Source organism: Ips typographus, linkage group LG1, assembly GCF_016097725.1.
Source record: "Ips typographus isolate SLU linkage group LG1, UJ_Ityp_2.0, whole genome shotgun sequence".
Taxonomy (NCBI): Eukaryota; Metazoa; Arthropoda; class Insecta; order Coleoptera; family Curculionidae; genus Ips; species Ips typographus.
The window spans coordinates 27,121,251-27,142,214 of record NC_138422.1 but is presented as its reverse complement, the minus strand read 5'-3'; the positions used below and the strand labels follow the sequence as shown (position 1 = coordinate 27,142,214).

Genomic DNA, 20,964 nt, shown 5'->3' with positions numbered 1-20,964 from the left:
TGGATATTTTCAATTGTCGTGACGATCACGTCGCGATTAATCACATTGTACTCGGCTATTAACACGTTTTTTGTTATGATAATTCGCGTATATCGCTTCCTAAAAGGATGGTGGTCGTTCGGGTTTAGTCCCAAGACGAAAATGATGGGTTGTTATAGAACACATATTTAGATACAATGACATTGATGAATTTGAATCATCATCATCGTTCGATGTATTCTAAATTTGGTTTAAGTATTCAATTAATAACTTTTTTTATTGGTTTGTACAGTATAATAGTTTTAGTTAGATCCTGCTGATATGTTATTTTCCGCGAGTGTTGTAAATGTGAAAGTGTTTTCTAGGACATGCAAATTGACTCAACGATCGTAGTATTCTTTGTCTTTAACTGCTGGAAATCCACATGTGTGATGAAATAATTATTTTTCCTCTTCGACCGAGAGTTGCGTAATTAGAATTCCCTCGGTTATTAAAGCCAGATGAAGCAAGATAAAACAATAATTTACTGTTAATAAAACGTCTCTACCAATGGTAATTTATAATTTAGTCATGCTATTGCCATTTCTAATATTCCAATAAACTTAATGCTTCGTTGATCGCTTATTATTTATCGACGCATTGTTGCCAACTTTAATAGCTAAATCATATTTTTGTTGCAGGTAAACTAAGCTTTAATTCGACCTACTTCTTGCCTAGGAGAAAGTTAAGGTAAGACGAGTCGGTTTCTCTTTCAATGTGGTTATGCGCAATAACAGATCGGATTTATCGGCCCGAATTTCTTGCTAAATTGCCGTAAATATAGGCCATATGTTTTACTGGACAGCTATTAAACTGTAATAGGCCTGAAAACATACAGGAAACTAAAAACGTACCATAAAAGCGCTGAGAATCTAAGCTTATAATTTAAAGATAAGTGGCATGGACCTAGAGTAATGGACGCGGTCAGTTTCCGTTGCAATCAAATGCGAATGTGTTGTAGTTATTTGAAAAAGCGTCTTAAGAAATACATGTTCAGGAATAGAACGATTTTGAAATTTTAACATGCGTTAACCAACATTGCTGGGATACAGGAATCAACAAAGTTGCAATAGTTAATGAGTTTCAGTTAGTCTAGTCACATTTTTTTCACATCAAATTGTACTGCCAACATATTATTTTACACTGTTTCTTGTTTCGATCAATAACAAAGTAGTTTTGGTTAAAGGAGATGATTGCTTGAAACGATTATTTATTATTAATCAGTTATGCTTTTAAACCAGTACGTGCCTTACACAAAGTTGATAGAAACATGTAAAAAAAATTAATGATAGTTACGTTTCCGCTTTACGAAATTAACTCTTAAAGCCTCGGGTAAAGGGAAATTAGTCGGTAAGGTTAAACGCATAAACTATTTAAAGGAGGAAATTGTGGTCTTGATTTGCGGCCCGATTTAGATTCAATTTTGTTTTGTGAATTCAATTACGCTCTTTGATTTATGGATTAATTACCGGCATTAGACGTCGATTATTTAAAAGAGAAGAAAATCGTCACCGATTTTAATCAAATGGTTTGGAGAAATGTTCTCGCTGAATTAGCAATAATTCAACCAAATTTTATCTTTTCCTTACCTGAATTGTAACTGTTAAATTATAGTGACCGATTTTTTGTAGTATTTTTTATAGCTTTTGTTTCGTTAAAATAAATAATCAAGATTGAGACCGTCATGGTAAATGGAAAATTATTGTAATTTGGTGTGCATTTGTACGAGCTGTTGGAAAAAAGATGAATAATATAGCAGACGTGCCATTTAAAAAAAGTTAAACATTTTTTAAGGTAAAATAGTCAAATTTCGAAATGCAAAATTACTTTGGACCTCCTGTAGCATTTAATTTAAATTTAATTACAGTTATCTGATTGGTTCACATTAAGAAATAATGGCTACTAATTTTTTTGTTGTATAGGTAAGAAACTAACAATGTTTGCCTCGGTTTCTGCAAAACATTTAATACCAAAGAAACTAGAATATGACATTCCACGTTTTAATACGTAGAATCTACACACTTTTGTTCTAATGGCGTGCCATAAAATTTACTTTTCCCCCTAGAGCGAAAAAGTGATGACCCTGCACATGTGTCATCTGACAAATACTCTACAATCGTGGCGTATACAGGTATTCAAAACTAAACATAGGAATCTTATGATAAGAAGAGGGATGTATTGCAAATGCTCTAGACCAAACTAAAGCATCACTTGATAAGTAACATGCATCAGTGTGACGTCAATCAACATTTGGTCACGGGACCACTTTATCAGGATGTCTGATCTTGGGACCAACTGTCAAATGACATCACATCCGATTTAGCACACTGACTGACAAATGTCACTTACAAAGTTATCCTTCATTATTCTATTGGATTCCTATGTATAATTTGGAAATTTCCATAACTTGTTGGTTCGCCAATTATACAACGTTTTGATTAGTAAAGAATAATCAGTTTATCTATCCTAAATAATGTGCAATAATGCACTTTATAAGCAGCAAATCGAGTGTCGATAGACTAATAATGTGCTTTCGAAGCCACGGTGCGTGCCCATTCAAAAGAATTTAAAATGCACCAACGCAATACGCTAAGGTTTTTAACGATCAACGCATGTTACGACACGGATAATGTTTCGGTCCATTATAAATTAGCAGCTTTAGGATATTTCAGGTTAGTTCAATGTGAATTGAGTATCGATTTCAGTCACACAAAATAGGCTTATCGACCTGAGATTCCGCTTATTACCATTCGATGCGCCAATGTATAGCACAAGTGGTTGACACGACTCAACAGTATTAAAGCGCGTTACTAGCAGCCTAGTGGACATATTTGGGTTAATAATATTTTAGCATTCTATGTCAACATGGAATACTTGCAAAAACATATTAGATACGATCCTGTTAGCTTTTTTTTTACTGGTGATGTTTAGTCTCACACCAGTGTTTATTGCCAATTACAACGATATACTTGGTTGAAAAATGTGTTCTGTTTAAGACGAGTATGTGAGAATATTTTTTTTTAATAATTGTTTCATAAAATAGTAGGTGAATTCTGTTTTCAGGAAGTAACTTGTTCGCATTTCTTTTGGCTTTTTTTTAAATTAATTTTTCTTAAAAAATTGTCTTCCACACAAACTTCCATAAAACAACCAGAACAGAATGAAATGATATCAGCAGAACAACGATTTTAATTGAATAAACAAAAGTTAATTGCTTGAATTTACTCATTACAACTTTCATGCTAGCATCAAAAATATGTCCTACATATTAATTATGCTCTAATTAAGCCAGTTTGACATCTTATTCAGTTCAGACGTGACCTGAAAGTGCACCCTTGCTATCGCGATTCTTTAATGAAGCGACTTTAAAAAATTCCACAAATTACTACGGTCGTCGAGTAACTCAAACAACATTGGGTGTGACAAACGTGCAATCCAACGCTTTAGAACGAGCGTGTTTGCTACAGTAATACACTCTCAGGCCTACCATACCAATCAGGCAGTACTTAGCTGAAAGGTCCCCCAAGTTCAAGATACCGATACCCCCTCGAGGATCTTTAAAACCCTTCAACAGTGTCCCGTTAAAGACCAACACCTGCTAAACGATCAGGAAAAAACGCCATTAAGACGCAGTTTAGACGATCAGGAAGCGTCAGCCTGGTATTATGGGGGTAAATATTATCTAGCGTCCACGCAAACACGCACCAGTTGATTATTTTACATTATAGAGGTACGGGTACTTGGGTATTCACCGCACCGAGATGATGAGCAATTTTATTGTCTAGTGCCGTGCCGGTGAAATATTATACGTGGATCAGGTTCTTCCAAAATCGTAATAACAGAGTGTAAGCAAAGCAGTAATTACTCTTGGGTAGTGGTTTTGTTACAAGGTGGTCTCAGATTTGGACTGGCCTCTACTGCTTACTTACAAGTTGTACCGGCTACCATTCACGCAGAGAGCTTACGTGAACCAAATAATGGTGTACTCGGCAATAATTTGCCATAAAATGTCAAAACGAGGGTATTATTTTGATTTTGAGACTTTGCAACTCAATATGTAAATTGTTTAATGAGCGGCTTCCAGAAGCTGGTTTTATAAATCATTGGCAATTTTGTCATAATTAATCATGACATATCATAATTAAAAATACAGTATTTGCATGAAATTAACCTAACCAAAAAGAGAATGGGTACTAACTTGTTGTAGAATTTGAACCTGTAGAGAAAAACCTTATAGATGTAAGAAATAAAGTAAAAATTAATCTGATTGAAAGATAGGATGGAATCAGATAAACTGGAGAAAGTGTGATCTGTATAAATAGTTATTTGTTTTACAAGGCGAAAAAGTAGCACATTTACTGCCGTTGCGCTATTCATTGCCGAGTCGAAGACGAGGCCATGAAGAAAGATATGTCTGTTATATTATTAATCTTTTTTACAACATAAAATTTAACATTTATTAAGAAAAAACACCAAAAACTATAACATTTTTGGAGTCAAACATTCAAAAATATATATAATTATTTATAAACATTAACAGTAAAATGAGAACATCCTTCTATTATTATTGATTTGTCGTTCACTTCGTTAGAACTATTTTTCAAATACACCGATGAACTAGAAGTTTCATCTTTTCTCTTCCCACTGTCACTGCAGGTGGGAATATTCGCTAGAATTTTTTCACTAATCACACATTTGCTTTCGACTGAATTCTCTATGTAGCCTTCAGCAACACTTGTTCCATCCTCCTTCTTTCGTCTTTTTAGCATTGTGATGTCAGCTCCAGAATTAACAAGCCAAGTAGCAGACGTCCTTCTAAAGCAATGTCCAGTGTACTTCTGAGCATTTGGTAGTTTTAAATAAGTTGCTATCTCTTGTGGCATAGTACCAAATTTATGAATTCCAATAACTTGTTTTAATGCTATACCCCTCCAATATCTGAAGAAAAATCTTCGGCTTTCAAATCCAGAAGGACGATAAGAAGCATATTTTCTATACATGTCCAGGTGTTCTGATACCACAAAAGATCTCGGTCTCTTCGTTTTGGTATCAGGAAGGGAAACTGATAGCTTATTGCCCATATCTTCAATATCATCTAATTGCATTCGCACAAGTTCGTCACTTCTACATGCTCCGGCAATCGCAAGAACCGCCGCAACCTAGACAAAAATACTTGGTTATTCACTTAAAATTCGATCCTCAGTTCTGAAACTTACTTTGGTTGATAAATAGTTGGCATCTGGAGCTTCCGATAAAAGGTTAATAACTTCTTCCTTCCTCAAACACCCTAGATTTTTTGGGTTGGTATCCATCTTTCTGCCTTTTTAAAAAAGCCCTTAGTTTCAAATACTTTGCCAAATCTACATTATGATGAGTGCTTAAGGTGGATTTGAGCATAGAATATACACTCCCAATGTAGAAGACTTTAGTTTTTGAGACAGCTCAGCAAAATATGCGATTAACACGTTTTCTGAAAACGAACCGATGTTCTTGTTCTTCCGGTAATCCATAAATCGGCAGTATGTGTCTTCAAATATTTTTTTCGATTTTTCCGGTAGGAGATTAATTTCTACATTCCTGGCTGCTTCTCGCACCTCCGGAGGCGTTAGTGGTACATCGTCGTCACTCTCCATAGTCTCCATTATGAAGAAACAACTTATAAATTTGACGAAACTTTTAGATGTCAATTTTGGCTTATTTAAGATGTCTATTTAAGACCGTAATCATAGCAACCAAACAGGTATAATTATTGTTGTAGGTACATCATAGGTGGACAGTTTTCATTATTAGAAATAGGAGAGGTGTATTACTACTTAAATATAAAAAGATATTCTGATTGACAATAATCGGCGAAAAATATTATTTTTAATACAAACAACATATACAACAACTTTATCATTTGAAGATATTAATAGTACCTACAAATTCGAAACGTCTACAAAAATTAACATTATAGTTCTGGTTCGCCTGACTATTACCGCCAAAATTATTTGTGATATTATTATGATCTATAGAAGATTCAATGCAATGACACAGAAAAACCTCGACGAGTTCACAGCATGCAGTAAGTTGTCCATTTAAACCGTCTTGTTCATAAATCTTATTGGCAAAGGCCCTGATAGAACTGGGCACTTTTATCGAGCGTTTATTATAGGGAGAAGTCTCGCAATTATCAGTGCGAATGCAAATTAACCGACACGATTTATGGAAATAGTCGTCAGTTGGCAGCAGGCGAGGATGTTTAAGTAGGATTCCGCTTCCTATCTACTTTGTTGTGCACTCGATCTGAAGATACAAACTTTGAAGGTTGAAGAAACCTCATTTTCTTTGTCAATGCAGGGCTTCAAAGATTTATGAATGTCTTATTTCCAACCTTATGATTGTGTGGTTGGTCTTCTCCCAGTTAAATTAATTCTTTAAGGAGATTGTCACGCTTCTGTTAATTAACTACCTTCTCGACCAGGTCTTTGGAATAATCTGTTTCATCGTGTCTGTTATCTTTCTTTCTCAATATAACCGCTTTATGACCGTTTACAATCGGCTTACAAGTAATTAGCATATAAAGGATTAAGTTTTTTTTACCTTTACTCATTTTGCTTTTACTTTCAAGAACAGTAGTGGTTTTATTTAATTATATTTTAATACTGCCTGTTACTTTACTACCAATTAGTGAAGAGAGTGTTATGGTCATAAAGCCAGTAATTTTTTTTTAATTGACCTTCATTTCCACTAAAGTAGGATCCGGTTATTTAATTCCAGATATCATCCACTTCATTCATTTCAATCTTCAGTTTTAGACAGTATTTGTGGATAGTTACAAATAATTTAGGCATTTTTACTAGTGTTAATTATGTGTAGACTTATTATTGTACCTCTCATATAATGAAAGCAGTAACACCATCAGCTGGCTATTCTAACATCTATATCCTATTCATTAGGTAACTTCATAACTGATTTGTTGTATTTTCTATTGTACAACTCCAAACCATAATAATAATTGTTATTTTTTGACCATCTTAAGTTGTTCATCTATTTTACTACTAATACAACTAACAACGATAACTTGGATTTAAATTGAATGATATAATAATATTAATCTATTGACTAAGATTGAAACGGCAAAATAATTCAGTAAAAAAACTGTGTTATAACCTAGTATCATGCTTGAATATTCATAAAAGCTATTAAAAACCCAATAATTATTCCAAATAAAACATTAAAATCTTTGATAGTCGATGCACACTTTGATCAACGTTATACTTCAATAATTAATTCAGAAACCTGTATAAAAAAGTATAAGTAATCAAGTTTTCCGTACATAAATGTAAATAAAGTAGGTTGAGGCTTTTTAAGTCATTCACTACTTTAAAAGATTGAGAAGTTAGTGAAATAGTCAAAGTAATCAAGATATGAATCTCGTATACCTATTTTTAATTTGTAAATAAATTACTCCTGTACTTGCAACAACAAAGAACTTAAACTGCTAGCATTAAATGTAATTTAAAAAAATTGCATACCACTTTGTTATGACTTTAAACCATGCATACTAAATTAAAATTTGAAAAATTGCAAAAAATATCAGTGCATACCCGACTAATTTTAACGGAACATTAACTGCTTCTAGCAGAAGCTGCATAAGAACAAATATACGGAAGTTCAATTAATGAATATTCAAAGGCATAATGCAAATTAAAAAAAGGCAAGAACAGTTTCTCTTGTAAGTCTGTAAAATTTATTGCCTTTCAGTTCTTTGTTTCGCTGCCAGACAGGGTTTTTCAATTATTTCCAAGGAAATTGGTTCGTCACAAAATGGCATTATACTACTATAATAGTCTATATTTTTTAAAAAAATGTAAACTAGTTTAATTGGATATTGCAGATATTTGATCCTGTCATCACATAATTTTAAGGATTTCCATGGATGATGTTGTCCGACTAATTTTTCAGTGGGCGCTCCAACAAATGTACGGATCTCCTCCCACGTGAAAAACTGCAGACAAACTACCGTTGCACATGATATAATCGAGGAAACTAAAGATTAAAGCGGCAAACCATCAGTCTTTAGCAGACAAAGCGTCCGACAAAGGTCGTATTAACGTCTGCCCCGCAGAAGATCCCACCGATGCGTGGTTGAGACTCGATTAGTGCCCAAACGTAGGCGTCTATTGATGCTATTATATTGTCACGGACGCGATCGTTTTGACGGGATCTTGCAGTTAATCAGGAAACAGAAAAACGTCCCCACCCGATGCGAATTGTACTTTTGAAGAGACATAACGGTTGTCGGACTGCACCCGCCAGAACGGCATAATCGAAAGATAGCAGCCAACGATTATTCCGTATTGTTGCCAAGATAAATCATTATAACAGTCCAGAATGATAAATTAATAGTATGATCAATGGCGATAGTTGAAAGTATCTGGGGCGTGATATCGCGCACCGCTTTTTCCGGCAAAAGACCAGATTCCAAAATTTGATCGACTACCACATAACAGAAAAACGATTGACAAATTGACATCTGTCCGAGGATCGCCGGTGGTTTTCTTAAATGGAATGCAGCGGATGGAAATGGATTTGATTGCGATAAATCTCACATTTTTAACAGGGAGGAGATTTATGTGACCACGTTCTTGGCTAAATATGATTATGCTGCTCGCCTCTAGTAGGAAATTCATATATACGCTTTGAATCTGAGAACAGCCTTTCAATATGCTGCATCTAACAAACTTCAATTTCTGTTTCTGCTGTATACATTTCTAATGCTCATTGCGTATAGATAGTAACTTGATATTTTGTCTTAAACATGGAGAGACTGACAGTGTATGATAAAGACGGTCAACATGATATGAGTTTACATTACAGGAATTGGAATCATTACTGTTTTCGAATAATGAGTTTGAAAAAGACAAGTTAAAAAAGTTGTTTCCTATTTCCAACATCTTTTCGCAGATGTAGCGAAATCACATCCAAAATTAACTGTTTAAGTCTATGTATTGAGTGTTTCTGCTTGTTCGGATTCTTTTCAATAGCTGCTTCTGCATAATCTCGTTTTTGATGGTTTACCGAAAATGTAAGTTCTAGGGACGGAAGTAGTCAGTCATACAGTTCAGGTAGTCTTATTCATCTGGCTTCAAACATTTAACTCTTCATTCATCCTGTTGGTACAGTGGTGCTCCATGTAATTTATTGGGTGTTATTGGTTAAGTTTGCGAATTATCGTTATTCTTTTAACTCCTATAGTTTTGCCTGATTTTTGACAGAAAATAGTCCAGCTTGCATCAAAGATTCAGTGATGAAAGTGACTAATTACTCACGGGTAGGTAATGGGTGTTATTTTTTTTTGTCAATTTTTACAGTTTCTTTCCATAAAATTCTGGAGGTCATACCAATCTCAAAAGTTAAAACAAATAATTAAAGTTCAAGTAAGTTTTAACTACAAACTTAGCGATATGGTGTCTTCATAATTGACGTTAGAATACAAATTGACAATTTAATATAGAAATTGTTAAGGCTTTTGCGTTTCTCTTTGTGCTTAACGTATTTTGGAAATTTGCGAAAATTCATTTAACTAAATCATGATACGAGGAATTCAAATTCAAACTTATTCTCAAAGAAGAAAAATCTATGGAACAAAAATATTAAATTACAAAATGACTGTTAATGCAGACAGATCAGAACAGATATCGAATTACATGCTTCGTATGGTTTCATAAAAAAGCTGAGCAGGAAAAGTATTTATTAACCTACAAAAATTACCATTTACAACCCCCAAATCTACAGGGTTAGCCACCTAAACCGTTCATTAAAAATTTATTAGGACCCAATATTAAGAGAAATTTTAAATTTTGGAATTGAAAGAAATTTGATGAGTGCTGATCTTTCTGACAAATTTGTTGTCAACTTGCTTATTTTAATTAGAACAACCTGTATATTATTGTATTTTTGATTAGTCCTATCGATTTCAAATATTTTTCATGTATGTCTATCTACAACGGTTTTCGAGATATTGACGTTTGAAAAATGACACTCTGGTTTTCAAGTGTCATAACTCCTAACCAGAATGAGCTAAAGCAAAATGAATAGCATGTTCTTATCTTAATTTTGTGAGATCTATCATTTGGTAATATTTTATATCAGTTAAAAAATGACACCTGTCAAATTTTGTAATATGACCATGCAGTAGATCTCAAGAAGTTAAGATAAGATCATGCAAGCCGTTTTGCTCTATCTTATTCAGTTTAGCAGGTATGACACTCCAAAAACTAAAAATGTAATTTTTCAAACGTCAATATTATGAAAATTGTTGCGTATAGCTATAGATTATGATACATCAAACATATTTGAAATCGATAAGACTATTCAAAAATACAATAATATACCGGGTGTTCCATTTAAAATATAGCACGTATCGTATTTATCTTACTCCCAAAATTTTAAATTTCTATAAATATTTGATCCTGATAAACTTTTAATGAACGGTTTGAGTGGCTAACCCTGTATAGCATAGAAATGGTTATTAACTTTTTGGCTACCACTAACCAATTGCATTTAAAAAGTACGATTTCTTGTTCGACCAAAACTATCTCCAAAATTAACTATCTAGCTTTCTAACGAATCACCTGGGCCGATCAATAGTAGAAACGAAAATGCTTTTTTCTTTGGCAGTAGACTAGAACTTTTATCATATTAAGTCAGAATCGACAGAAGAACAAAGACAAGATTGAAAACAACAAGAATTTTGTGGAACAGATATTGACATAAATCACTGAAGCATTATTATACATGTATCATTAATAGATTTTAGTATTGTTAAAAAATAAACAAAAAGCGACGCCAGGAAGTGGTGTGCCTGTCAGATTTGGCAAAAATAACAAGCTAATATCTTGACTTCCATACTATAAAAGGTCAGTGGGAGTGCAGTGCTATTACACAAAGTCTCGCTTGAAAATCATTGCTTTGTACACGGGGCAAACGCCCTAATAAAACACGAACCTGTCATAAACTACAAGTCGCTTTGTTCTAGATGCTCCGATTATTCATTGTATTGTATGTAAATGATTTTTTTTTGTTCGAGTGTTGTCGTATGCTAATTCACATAAGTCAAATGAGGAGTCGGCAAAGAGGCGTGTATAGAGGTAAGTTGTAATGGCGATGTCACGTCGTGTGTGGCTCTTTGCGTTGATTCATTAAGCCGTTAATTAAAGTCTGCGTTGATCAAACGCCCAGATAATATATATGGATGTTATAAAGCCGTATGGGATTTTTGCAGATCAAAAATCGCCCGGATTCAGATCGGGTGGGCCATCCGCTAACAGTAGTTATTAATAACTATGAATTATACAGTCACTTGCCGGTCTATCATATCGAAAAGGAAACGCACCTGAGCCTGAGAGCGTTTACGCCTAATTATTATTATTATTCGCCAGAATAGAAGATTAACTCAGCAGTTTTCGAGTGCCCCGTTGCAACTTTCGAGCAATATCGAGTCATCTCGGTATTTTCACTATGCCGTTACGACATCGCATTCGTCATCTATTATTTCTGCAACTTGGCGGGATGCACTTCCGCGTCTCTCCTTCTTACATGTACGTAATTGCGCGCCTAAACGCGTCGACTTTTCACGATCGAGAGTTTCGTAAAACAACCGTGGGCTTCAAACTCCCCGTCACCTTTAAATGTCAATTCGTTCCTCCTCAGGCCCGCCGTTTTAATATTTAAGTTATTCGAACGTTCCTTCCGACAGCCGCCGTACCATGGCAAATCACGATTCCAGTGATTGGTGTCTTTGGCCCCGAGAACCGTTTAATAAATCTGATTATAAGTATCGGGTTTTGTTGTGATTTAATGTGATCATATTTTATATCTGGCCGAGGGGGTTATTCACACATTTGTCTGCGTTTTGCTGCACTTCTGTTGCTACCACCTTCAAAGCTAATTTGTGTTTCTGCTTGCGTTTTGGTTACACATTCGAACGCTCGAATGAAATTATTACAAAAATTTGTTTGCGCCCACTGGCCAAATGATTTGGTGATATAAGTAAACATTCAAGGAAAAATGTTGGATTTAAGTCTATACAAGCCAAATAATACTAACTACTAATATACAGGGTTTTTCAATGAAAAGTAGCCACCCTGAATACCTTCCAAAATAATTTCTCTGTTAACAAATTCTAAGACACGTCAACAAAGATTGCAAGGGGGACATCTTTTTACGTAGGATTTGAATTTCTGCCATCAGCCCCTTTGCCGCCATAGCCACCCCCACTAAGTTTTCAAATGGCACCATACCCTGTGTGGCACATCGTTGGAAAGGGTAATTCATAAGGAATTAATTGCACTATTTTATTTGTACATTTGCTTTGAATTCAAACCAAAAAAAATAAAAACATTTTTTTGTTATTTTAGTCAAACTGCTGATAACACTACCGAATACCTGTTTTCCATTCCATGTTTTTGCCTCAGTCGGTCAACTTGTAAGTTCGTTTTGAAGGAACATTGTCAATATGGTTTACACGACTGCCGAAAGAATAGAAGATAAGAGATAAGATAAATTAATTGGTCATCAGTATGTCTTAAAGTTGATGCAAAAATTCATGGAAACTGGTTCAGTGACAAACAAAAAACATCAACCTGAAAGACAAATTATTAATGAACCAATTGAAGTTGCTGTATTGGGACACGTTGCAATGGATAATATAATCAGTCTTTAAATCAAATTTCCCATGCATCGGGTGTTTCGACAAGCAGTGTATGGAGAATTTTAAAAAAAACACAATTTTCATCCATACAAGGTAAAATTGGTTCAGGAATTAAACGAAGATGACTATGATAGAAGACTACAATTTTGTGAAATTATGTCTACTAATCTGACAAACAACGTGAACTTGTTGTACAATATTTACTTCAGTGATGAGTGTATGTTATGTTTTTTTTGAATGAAGAAGTGAACAGGCATAACTGTAGGTATTGGTCAGACACGAATCCACATTGGTTTAGGGAAACCCATACCCAATATCCAGAAAAACTTAATGTTTGGGCAGGTATTTTAGGAGACCACATCGTTGGTCCGTTTTTTATTGACGGTAATTTGAATGGCGCTAATTATCTTGAGCTTCTTGACACCACTGTTGATCCGACCATAACAGAGCTACTAGAAAATGATGAAAATTTATTTGAAAATCAACTAATTTTCCAACAAGACGGTGCACCTCCACACTATTCACTTCCCGTTCGAGAATATCTGAACAATTGATTTCCTGGAAGATGCATTGGTAGACGTGGTCCCATGGAATGGCCTGCGAGATCACCCGACCTCACTCCGTTGGACTTTTTTCTATAGGGGAATTTAAAATCTAAAGTCTGTGCAACACAACCGGCCAATATTGCAGACCTTAGGCAGAGAATAATACATGAATGCCGACAACTGACACCGCAAATATACAAATAAAATAGTGCAATTAATTCCTTATGAAATACCCTTTCCAACGATGTGCCACACAGGGTATGGTGCCATTTGAAAACTTAGTGGGGGTGGCTATGGCGGCAAAGGGGCTGATGGCAGAAATTCAACTCCTACGTAAAAAGATGTCCCCCTTGGAATCTTTGTTGACGTGTCTTAGCATTTTTTAACAGAGAAATTATTTTGGAAGATATTCAGGGTGGCTACTTTTCATTGAAAAACCCTGTATAGTGAAACATAAATAACGCTTCCTATACATAATGAATAGGATTTGCAGATTGTGCCCCTTAAGAGGCTTATTTTGGTTTCTCTCTATTGTAAACATCTCTTAAATATTCTTAGTTTTGTTTAGATAATAAGTGTAAAATTGCAAAAATTAGGTAGCAAAAATCTAGATGGTTTTGCCATGATAAATGTTCATCTACGTGCAGACTCAATAATCTCACTAACTGTAAACTGCTTGTAGACTTTCCTTCCTGTACAGTTTAAAGTTAACCTACAATATAGTCTTATTGATATTAAGAAATAAACTACTTTTGAAACACCATTCATAATGGCGTTTATTCTACCATCCAATTCTGCTTCCGTTTTTGCTGATGACATGATGGAGGTATCATCCGCATACTTAACCACTGTACTTTCAATCATATATTCCGGAATGTCATTATTAAAAATTAACAGAATGGGGCCCAGGATTGATTCTTGTGGAACACCAATGTCACACCTACTAGAAAACTTCTCACTCACTCAACTCACTAAACTTTACACACGACACTGCCATTATGATTAATTAATATAACTGTTACTTTTCTTATTTATGGCTATAAAAAGAGAGCTGATTAATTGTGTTATTTATTGACGTTTCAGTAGTTATGTATGTCCTTAAAAAGGATATTTAATTTTACGTATTGATGATTTTTAAATAGCTGTATTTAGAGTATGTTTTCATTCCCCATACTGTTTATTCTTAATGACGTTATTGAAAATCTGGGTCACTTACACTTGTGGCTACTTATCTTCGCAATTCCAAAGCTTATTTGTCTTAACTTGTTCATCATTAAATAATTACGGAAACTCAATGAGCCACGATTTGTTAGAATTTCTATTTGCATTCGACGATCCTTTTATTATGCATAAATGTAATGGCAATATCATATGGGAACCATTTCTGATGATTAAAACCCGTTCATAGAGGTTTAGTCTAATCTCAGTATATATTTTCTATGTTGTTTGCTTTCCAAACTGTCGCAATGCCTAAGATTATTCATCAAGGACGATTCGTCTGAGTGACTGTGAACATTTTTTCTTAGTATGTTTGATAACCTGCCTTTTCTTCCTCCGTTTGACATTCATCTGTTTTACATCCGCAATTATACTTCTGTATTCTTGTTTTCCATCTTTTGGCAAGCTTCGCTTTGAACCGGTCTTCACCTTCAATATGACGGCAACTTTACGCATCTTGATCAAATGGTACCTGTTTATGCTCAGGGAATATTTATTGATATTCGTAAGAGCTACCTACATAGTCGGACATAATGTGGCTAGTCTGCGGGGTATTCCTGCTTTGTTGAAATAAATGTAATTTGAGTTTTTATTTTTCCTTTTATTGGCTAGGGACTTGACAGTAAATATTTTGAAAAACATTTATTATGATACGGTTTTATGGCTTATTAAAGTCTTTCTTCAGTTTGCCACTGAACTAGATTTGCTTGGTAATTCAGCTGTATTCTATGAGAACTTGGTAGTAAAGTAAAACTGGGACTGTTGCATCTTCTCCATATTTATTTAATAAACCATCTAAATCCTATTGATTTTTCTAAGTTCTAATCCGGCCCATGAGTTTTATTAAAACACATTGTATCACGTACAGATTGTTTTGTATTCAGAACACCCGGAGGTTTAAGGATCGACGGCACTCTTGGCCTTGAGGCCGATTACATTCTAAACATGTTAACGATTTGTGTGCTCGGTCTCTGAATTTCATAACGCTCAATGGGTATGTTTCGAAATTAGTGGGATAATGACATAAGAACCTGGCTCACACACACACTAATTATTATGCTCTCGCAAACGTTAATTACTTGAATCTCGAATGGTACTTATCGACTCGGGATGATTGCTTCATTCCGTGTTGATTAGGATACTTAATCTAGTGTGTTAGTTTTTAAAATTATGTGTCAGTTGAGAGAGTTGTAATGATGTAGACCTGAGGATAGACCAGATTTAAATCTACTTGACATGAACAATTAAATAAAAATGTTGATATACCTAGAGGTATCCGAGGGGTGCCCAGTAATTCCTAATAATCAACCTAACCTAAACTAGCCTAACAATAAACTTCCTGAATTATCACAACTGGAAGTCTAAAAAAACCGTTTTTTAATTAAAAAAAGTAAAAATAAGAAAATATGCGTGCAACGAATTAACCGGAATAGGATACCCTGTATATTTTTGCATTTTTGTATTCTACGTCAAATTCTAGACATATTTCGTGTATTAATATCATATACCTATCTGTATCCGTTTCTGAGATATTTACCATTTTATGTGAAATTTGGTTTTTGTGTTTTGTCATGTTAGACAAGGTTTGTTCTAGGAATGGGTGCAGAAAGACGTCAAAATATATAATACAGTGTGGTCAAAAAATCACTTCTAAAAAAGGATAGAAAGTCTAGTTTTTCAAACGGAACACATTCTTATAATTCTGTCTGATTCTCTGTTCAAAATTAAAAGTTTGTATTATGCCACTTATTTAAAAAAATTACTTTTTAAATTGATAGGTTGAATCACCCTGTAACTGTCAAAATAACCGAATTAATGAAGGTTAAAGAAGTAATTGTCAAATTTAGTCAAGTCATTTGCAAATACAGTTTTTCAAAAAATTTCCAAGCATTACGTCGTGGTAAATCTAGTAAGTCACGTGACCGTGTTTTTCTATAGTAAAATTAGCCTTTAACCAGTCAAAAAATGTTTGTGGTGCATCCTGTCACTAAACCGTAAATAACACACATGTATTTGTAGCACTTTGTATATACTTTTATATCTCGATGGACAGCCAATGAAATGAGCTTTCCATTGACGTATAAAAATTAATTGGTTAGCCGTTTGCCCGCTAGAAGGCGTCCAACGTTGACCAATTTTTTTGGGGTGTATTTTTGTTTAATCCTTAAAAACTCGCTTAATTGCACTACTTTTAGTAGAGTTTTATACGTCAATGGATAGCCAATGAAATGAGCTTTCTAAAAATATCCCTATTTGGGTGGACAGGTTAGATGGTTTGGCTGCTAGAGGGCGTCAAATTTGACCAATTTTTTTTATCACTTTCTTGGTGCATCCGTTTGTTTAATCCTCAAAAACCCGCTTAATTGCACTATTTTTGGTAAAGTTTTATACGTCAATGGATAGCCAATGAAATGAGCTTTCTGAAAAACCCCAACTAGGGTTAATAGGTTGGACGGTTTGGCCACTAGAGGGCGTCAAAGATGACTCATTTTTTCATGACTTTTTTGGTGCATTTTTTCGTTCAATCGTCAATAATTAGCTTATTTGCTACATTTTGTATAAGCTTTTATATGTCAATGGATAGCTAATGAAATGAGCTTTTTATTGACGTATAAAGTTGATTGAGTAGTTGTACGGTTTTGCCGCTAGAGACAGTCAAAATTTTTGAAAGTAAAATTGCAAAATTCATAATTTTTCCAACGGATTTCATTGAAGTTACCAAACTTTATTTACTTTATTTATGTTTATGTTTCAATGGTAGATGTGATGATAATACAATTTAGATCTTTTGAATTTTATTAATAATACTAATTTAATGCCTAGTAATGCCTACTTATTCTTAGTAATCTTGCCAATTCCCAAGTAATGCCCACTAATTCCAACAGTTTGTACACTATAATGCCCCAGTGGTTTACCCTTCGGAGGTATCTCCTGTCCTGTCCTATACATTGATTAGGTAGATGATTTAGTGAGTTCAGATTGTTTTGTTTTCTTTACTTCAAACTAGCAATTTTACTAATAAAGTTAACACGTTACTAAATTGACACGTTTAGTTTATTTTGATCGTCCAATAATTAATTTTACTGGCTGATGAAATAAGCCAAGAGGTCGTAGAATGATTTTATTTGGTAATTTAAACATCAAATCTAGAAATCTCTAAAATATTTTTGTAATCACTTTATTAGTGGCAATATTGTATTTTGGTACGCTGAAATTTAAAATTTTTTAACGATTTTTTCACAGAGTAAACGTTTTACAACCCTGTAACGTTTTTAGTTGTTTAAATACTAACCAACTGGGCCACCATGTATAAACACAACTATTGTAAGATTCTGGCGACTGGATCTTGTTGAGCTGGGGTTGACAGATATGGGCAACGGTCACTTTGTCACAATTTACATTCTAAACTCTCAGTTACGTTACAATTCCAAAAACTGTATCAAAACGTGTTCTGTAGCTTTGCAGCCAACAGCAATGACAGTTGTCTTAAACACTACCTTCTACTTTATTATCCATATTTTTTTCATGAAGCTATAAATCGATATATTGCACTAAATTAAGATAAGTTAGGTTAGTTATTTCTTAAATAACAATAGTTCTCGTAAAATTTTATTTGTTCCTCTGAAAAAGCTGCGTTTTGATTTGATAGACTACATTGTGTCGTTGTTGTACCGTAACAACACAAATACAATGTTTTTGTTTTTGTATCTCTGGTAGTGGTTAATCAATCCTTCAGATTTAGATCTGGCTTGTTGGAAGGTCGGTAGTTAAAATATTAAAACCTAACATTTGTACCAATTTATCATCATTAGACTACCATAACCGATGTGTTGTAATTTTATGAATAATATTGCTCACTTGATTCTCCAGCTAGAGCGTTACCGTTTTACCACATCTTTACTCAAACTGGTTTTGAATTTTTCGACCTAATGCGGGAGAATTAATGTATAAAATTAAAACTTTTACTTTTAAACAAGACATTCTCGATTCTGGAATTTCGGCAAAAAATATTTTAAAGCGACACGCGTTTCGTTCGGTTGACTTACTATCCAACCAGGCATTCATCATTGCTATGCTGTATGAAATGCCAACGCACATGCGGGCATGGTTCAAAATACCTGCACTGTTGTTTCTGGTTTTAATCAATTACCCGGAGCATTTGTGGGGTTTTTCAAAGTCATTTCATGCCGATAGGCCATCTAAAGTTACCACGGACTTCAATTAGAAGACTCTTTGAAAGTTGTAGGAGCAAGGTACGAGAGTGAGAAAATGTGTCGGGACTGCGTTAAAAACGACCAGCAAACCTGGCTGCGATGGGAACAAACGCAAAAACCACAACTAATCCGTACGCTGACACTCTCGATAGGCTTAACTAATTATTTTTTCTTTTGAGTTGCAGACGGTTTCTTATCGCACCGGTTACTCCTTCGGCTCGTGAAATTTCTGCATTAATCCGCCTCCATTAAAACGTTGAAAAAAAAGTTTAGTTACGCCACGGTGATAAATTAATATGGGAGAGTCGATGATCGTGTATTCGCTGACCTTGATTTTAAAACTTCCCAGCACCGTACACGGTCTAGTTTACATCAGCCAGGTGTTGATCAAATGTGCGCTTGATTGTTGGACAAGTCAAGTAAAAAATATGTATTTCATTAGGCAGCAGTCATATTTTCTGTCAAATTTGGCCTTTCCAAGTGTCAAATGTAAATCTAAGTCACAGTAGGTAGTTGTGATTGGTCAAAAAAAACAGCTTTTATCTTCCTGCACATGTAAACTTATGTGTTCCTAGTAAACATGAGACCCTTCTTGAAACAGTACAATTTTAATTCTCATGAGTGTTAGAAATGCAGTTTCTACACTTTCATATTAGAGATAATTTCAAAACGTTTTTCCCACTTAAACTTGATTCAGAGTTATGGTATACAGGGTGGTCCAGTTTTAAGTGTCAGTAATTCACCATTTGATAGCTAATCAAAAAATAAGTTGACTTGCATTATGTCATTTTTCTGAAAAACGTTTCCTAAGGAAGATACAGTCCTCCAAATTTCAATTTAAAAAATCGTTTTATTGTTTAAAACTGAACATTCAAGACTTGTGAAAGTCCAAATTTGTACTGAATAGTCTAAAAACTTGCTTTTTACTATTAGGAATGGTCTTATGATTCACTTTCTCAGACTGCCATCCTGGTTGAGTGTCTGAAACTGGCATTCAAGAACTAAAAAAAGTCCGGAAATCAAGACAAAGATTGTATTGTGCATGAAACTCATTTTTTAATACTAAAAATAATATAAAAGTTGCCTTTTAATGCTAGAACTGACTTTACTAGGACTAAAGAGAGTCCAAAAGTATATTTTCAAGACTTTAATTGGTGTACAACTCAATTATCTGGACTGGAGAACAAGTCTAGAAGTAAATTAAATTTTCGGACATTTTATTTCTAAAAATTAGTTCTCAAGACTATTATTGTAGCATTTGGTACCAAAATTTTTTACTTTCATTACTAAGAAGAAACTTGACTTTTGGAAATAGTCTTAAACTCGATTTTTCAGTCTTAAAAAGCACTAAAAACAGTCTGAGTTTCTTAGAGATGCTACAATTTATTGCACCTATAAGTGTAGAAGTCAATTTAATAGTGAAGAAGCGTGAAATAACATTTTCAAGACTATGGTCAGTGGACACACTGGCTTTTAGGCCTGATAAGTCAAAAACATTGTAAAGATAGTCTTGAAACTCGATTTGAGGCACTGAAAACAGCCTTAAAACACCAAAAACAGTCTAGTTTAGTAAGAAATACCCGAATTTTTAGCACTGAGGTGTCTAGAAGTCGATTTAATAGTGACAAAGCTTCGAATGCCATTTTAAGTCTATGAAGAATGTAAAAATTGTTTTTTAAGTTTGCTATGCCAATAACTTGGTGAATATAGTCTTGAAACTCGATTTTCCAAGCTGAAAGCAGTTTTGAAGCACTAAAAATAGTCCAGAATTCGAAGAAAATGAAAAGCAAAGTAAAAAGCACGAAAAATTAGTTTTCAAGACAATTTTTATGAATCTAATGTCAATGTCCTGCATCTAAGACTATTTTCAAGACTAAAATATTGAAATTTGTCTTCAAATTATGAAAACTTACTTCAAATGCAAATTTTAAGCTTCTGATGTCACTTTTCATTAGTTCAGTCACATTTTGTGGTTCAAGTCAATTTTTAAGGTTTAAATGTATGAATTTGTAGTAACAAATTCTTGAAAAAGTAGTTTTTACGTCTACGAGTCAATTTTTAGTATTAAAGTCTCTCGATTTGCATGAAAACTGGTTTTAAGCTTCTGAAATTTTTATCTTTTCTAGTTCAATTTTCCAAAGTCAAAAAGTCTTTTAGTTTGTCTGGAAACTATGAAAACTGACTACAATAATATTTTTTAAACTTCTTAAGTGAATTTTCCCTTTCCAAGACAATTTTTAAGTTGGGTTGGGTTAGTTTTGGGTCTTTGACC

The 20,964-nt window shown here is 34.1% G+C and overlaps 2 protein-coding genes across 5 annotated transcripts in view; one reads left to right on the top strand and one right to left on the bottom strand.

The window, feature by feature from the left end:
- twin (CCR4-NOT transcription complex subunit 6-like twin) overlaps nt 1–20,964 on the top strand; it is a 118,868-nt gene that overhangs the window by 64,806 nt on the left and 33,098 nt on the right. Inside the window, exons 2-3 of one of the 4 annotated variants that reach the window (XM_081995573.1) lie at nt 660–708; nt 7,898–12,321. The exons of 1 other annotated variant lie outside the window; for it this stretch is intronic. The gene's annotated coding sequence lies outside the window, so the exon portion shown is untranslated. Of the gene's footprint in view, nt 1–52; nt 532–659; nt 709–7,897; nt 12,322–20,964 lie in introns of those variants that run through there. 2 more of the 4 variants (XM_081995575.1, XM_081995576.1) reach the window with 2 other exon arrangements.
- On the bottom strand, nt 4,539–5,359 carry LOC145734999 (uncharacterized). Its single transcript, XM_081988689.1, has 2 exons — nt 5,235–5,359; nt 4,539–5,177 (listed from the first exon to the last, which is right to left on the bottom strand). The coding sequence occupies exons 1-2, from the start codon at nt 5,328–5,330 to the stop codon at nt 4,539–4,541; spliced, it is 735 nt and encodes a 244-aa protein (XP_081844815.1). The 5' UTR covers nt 5,331–5,359.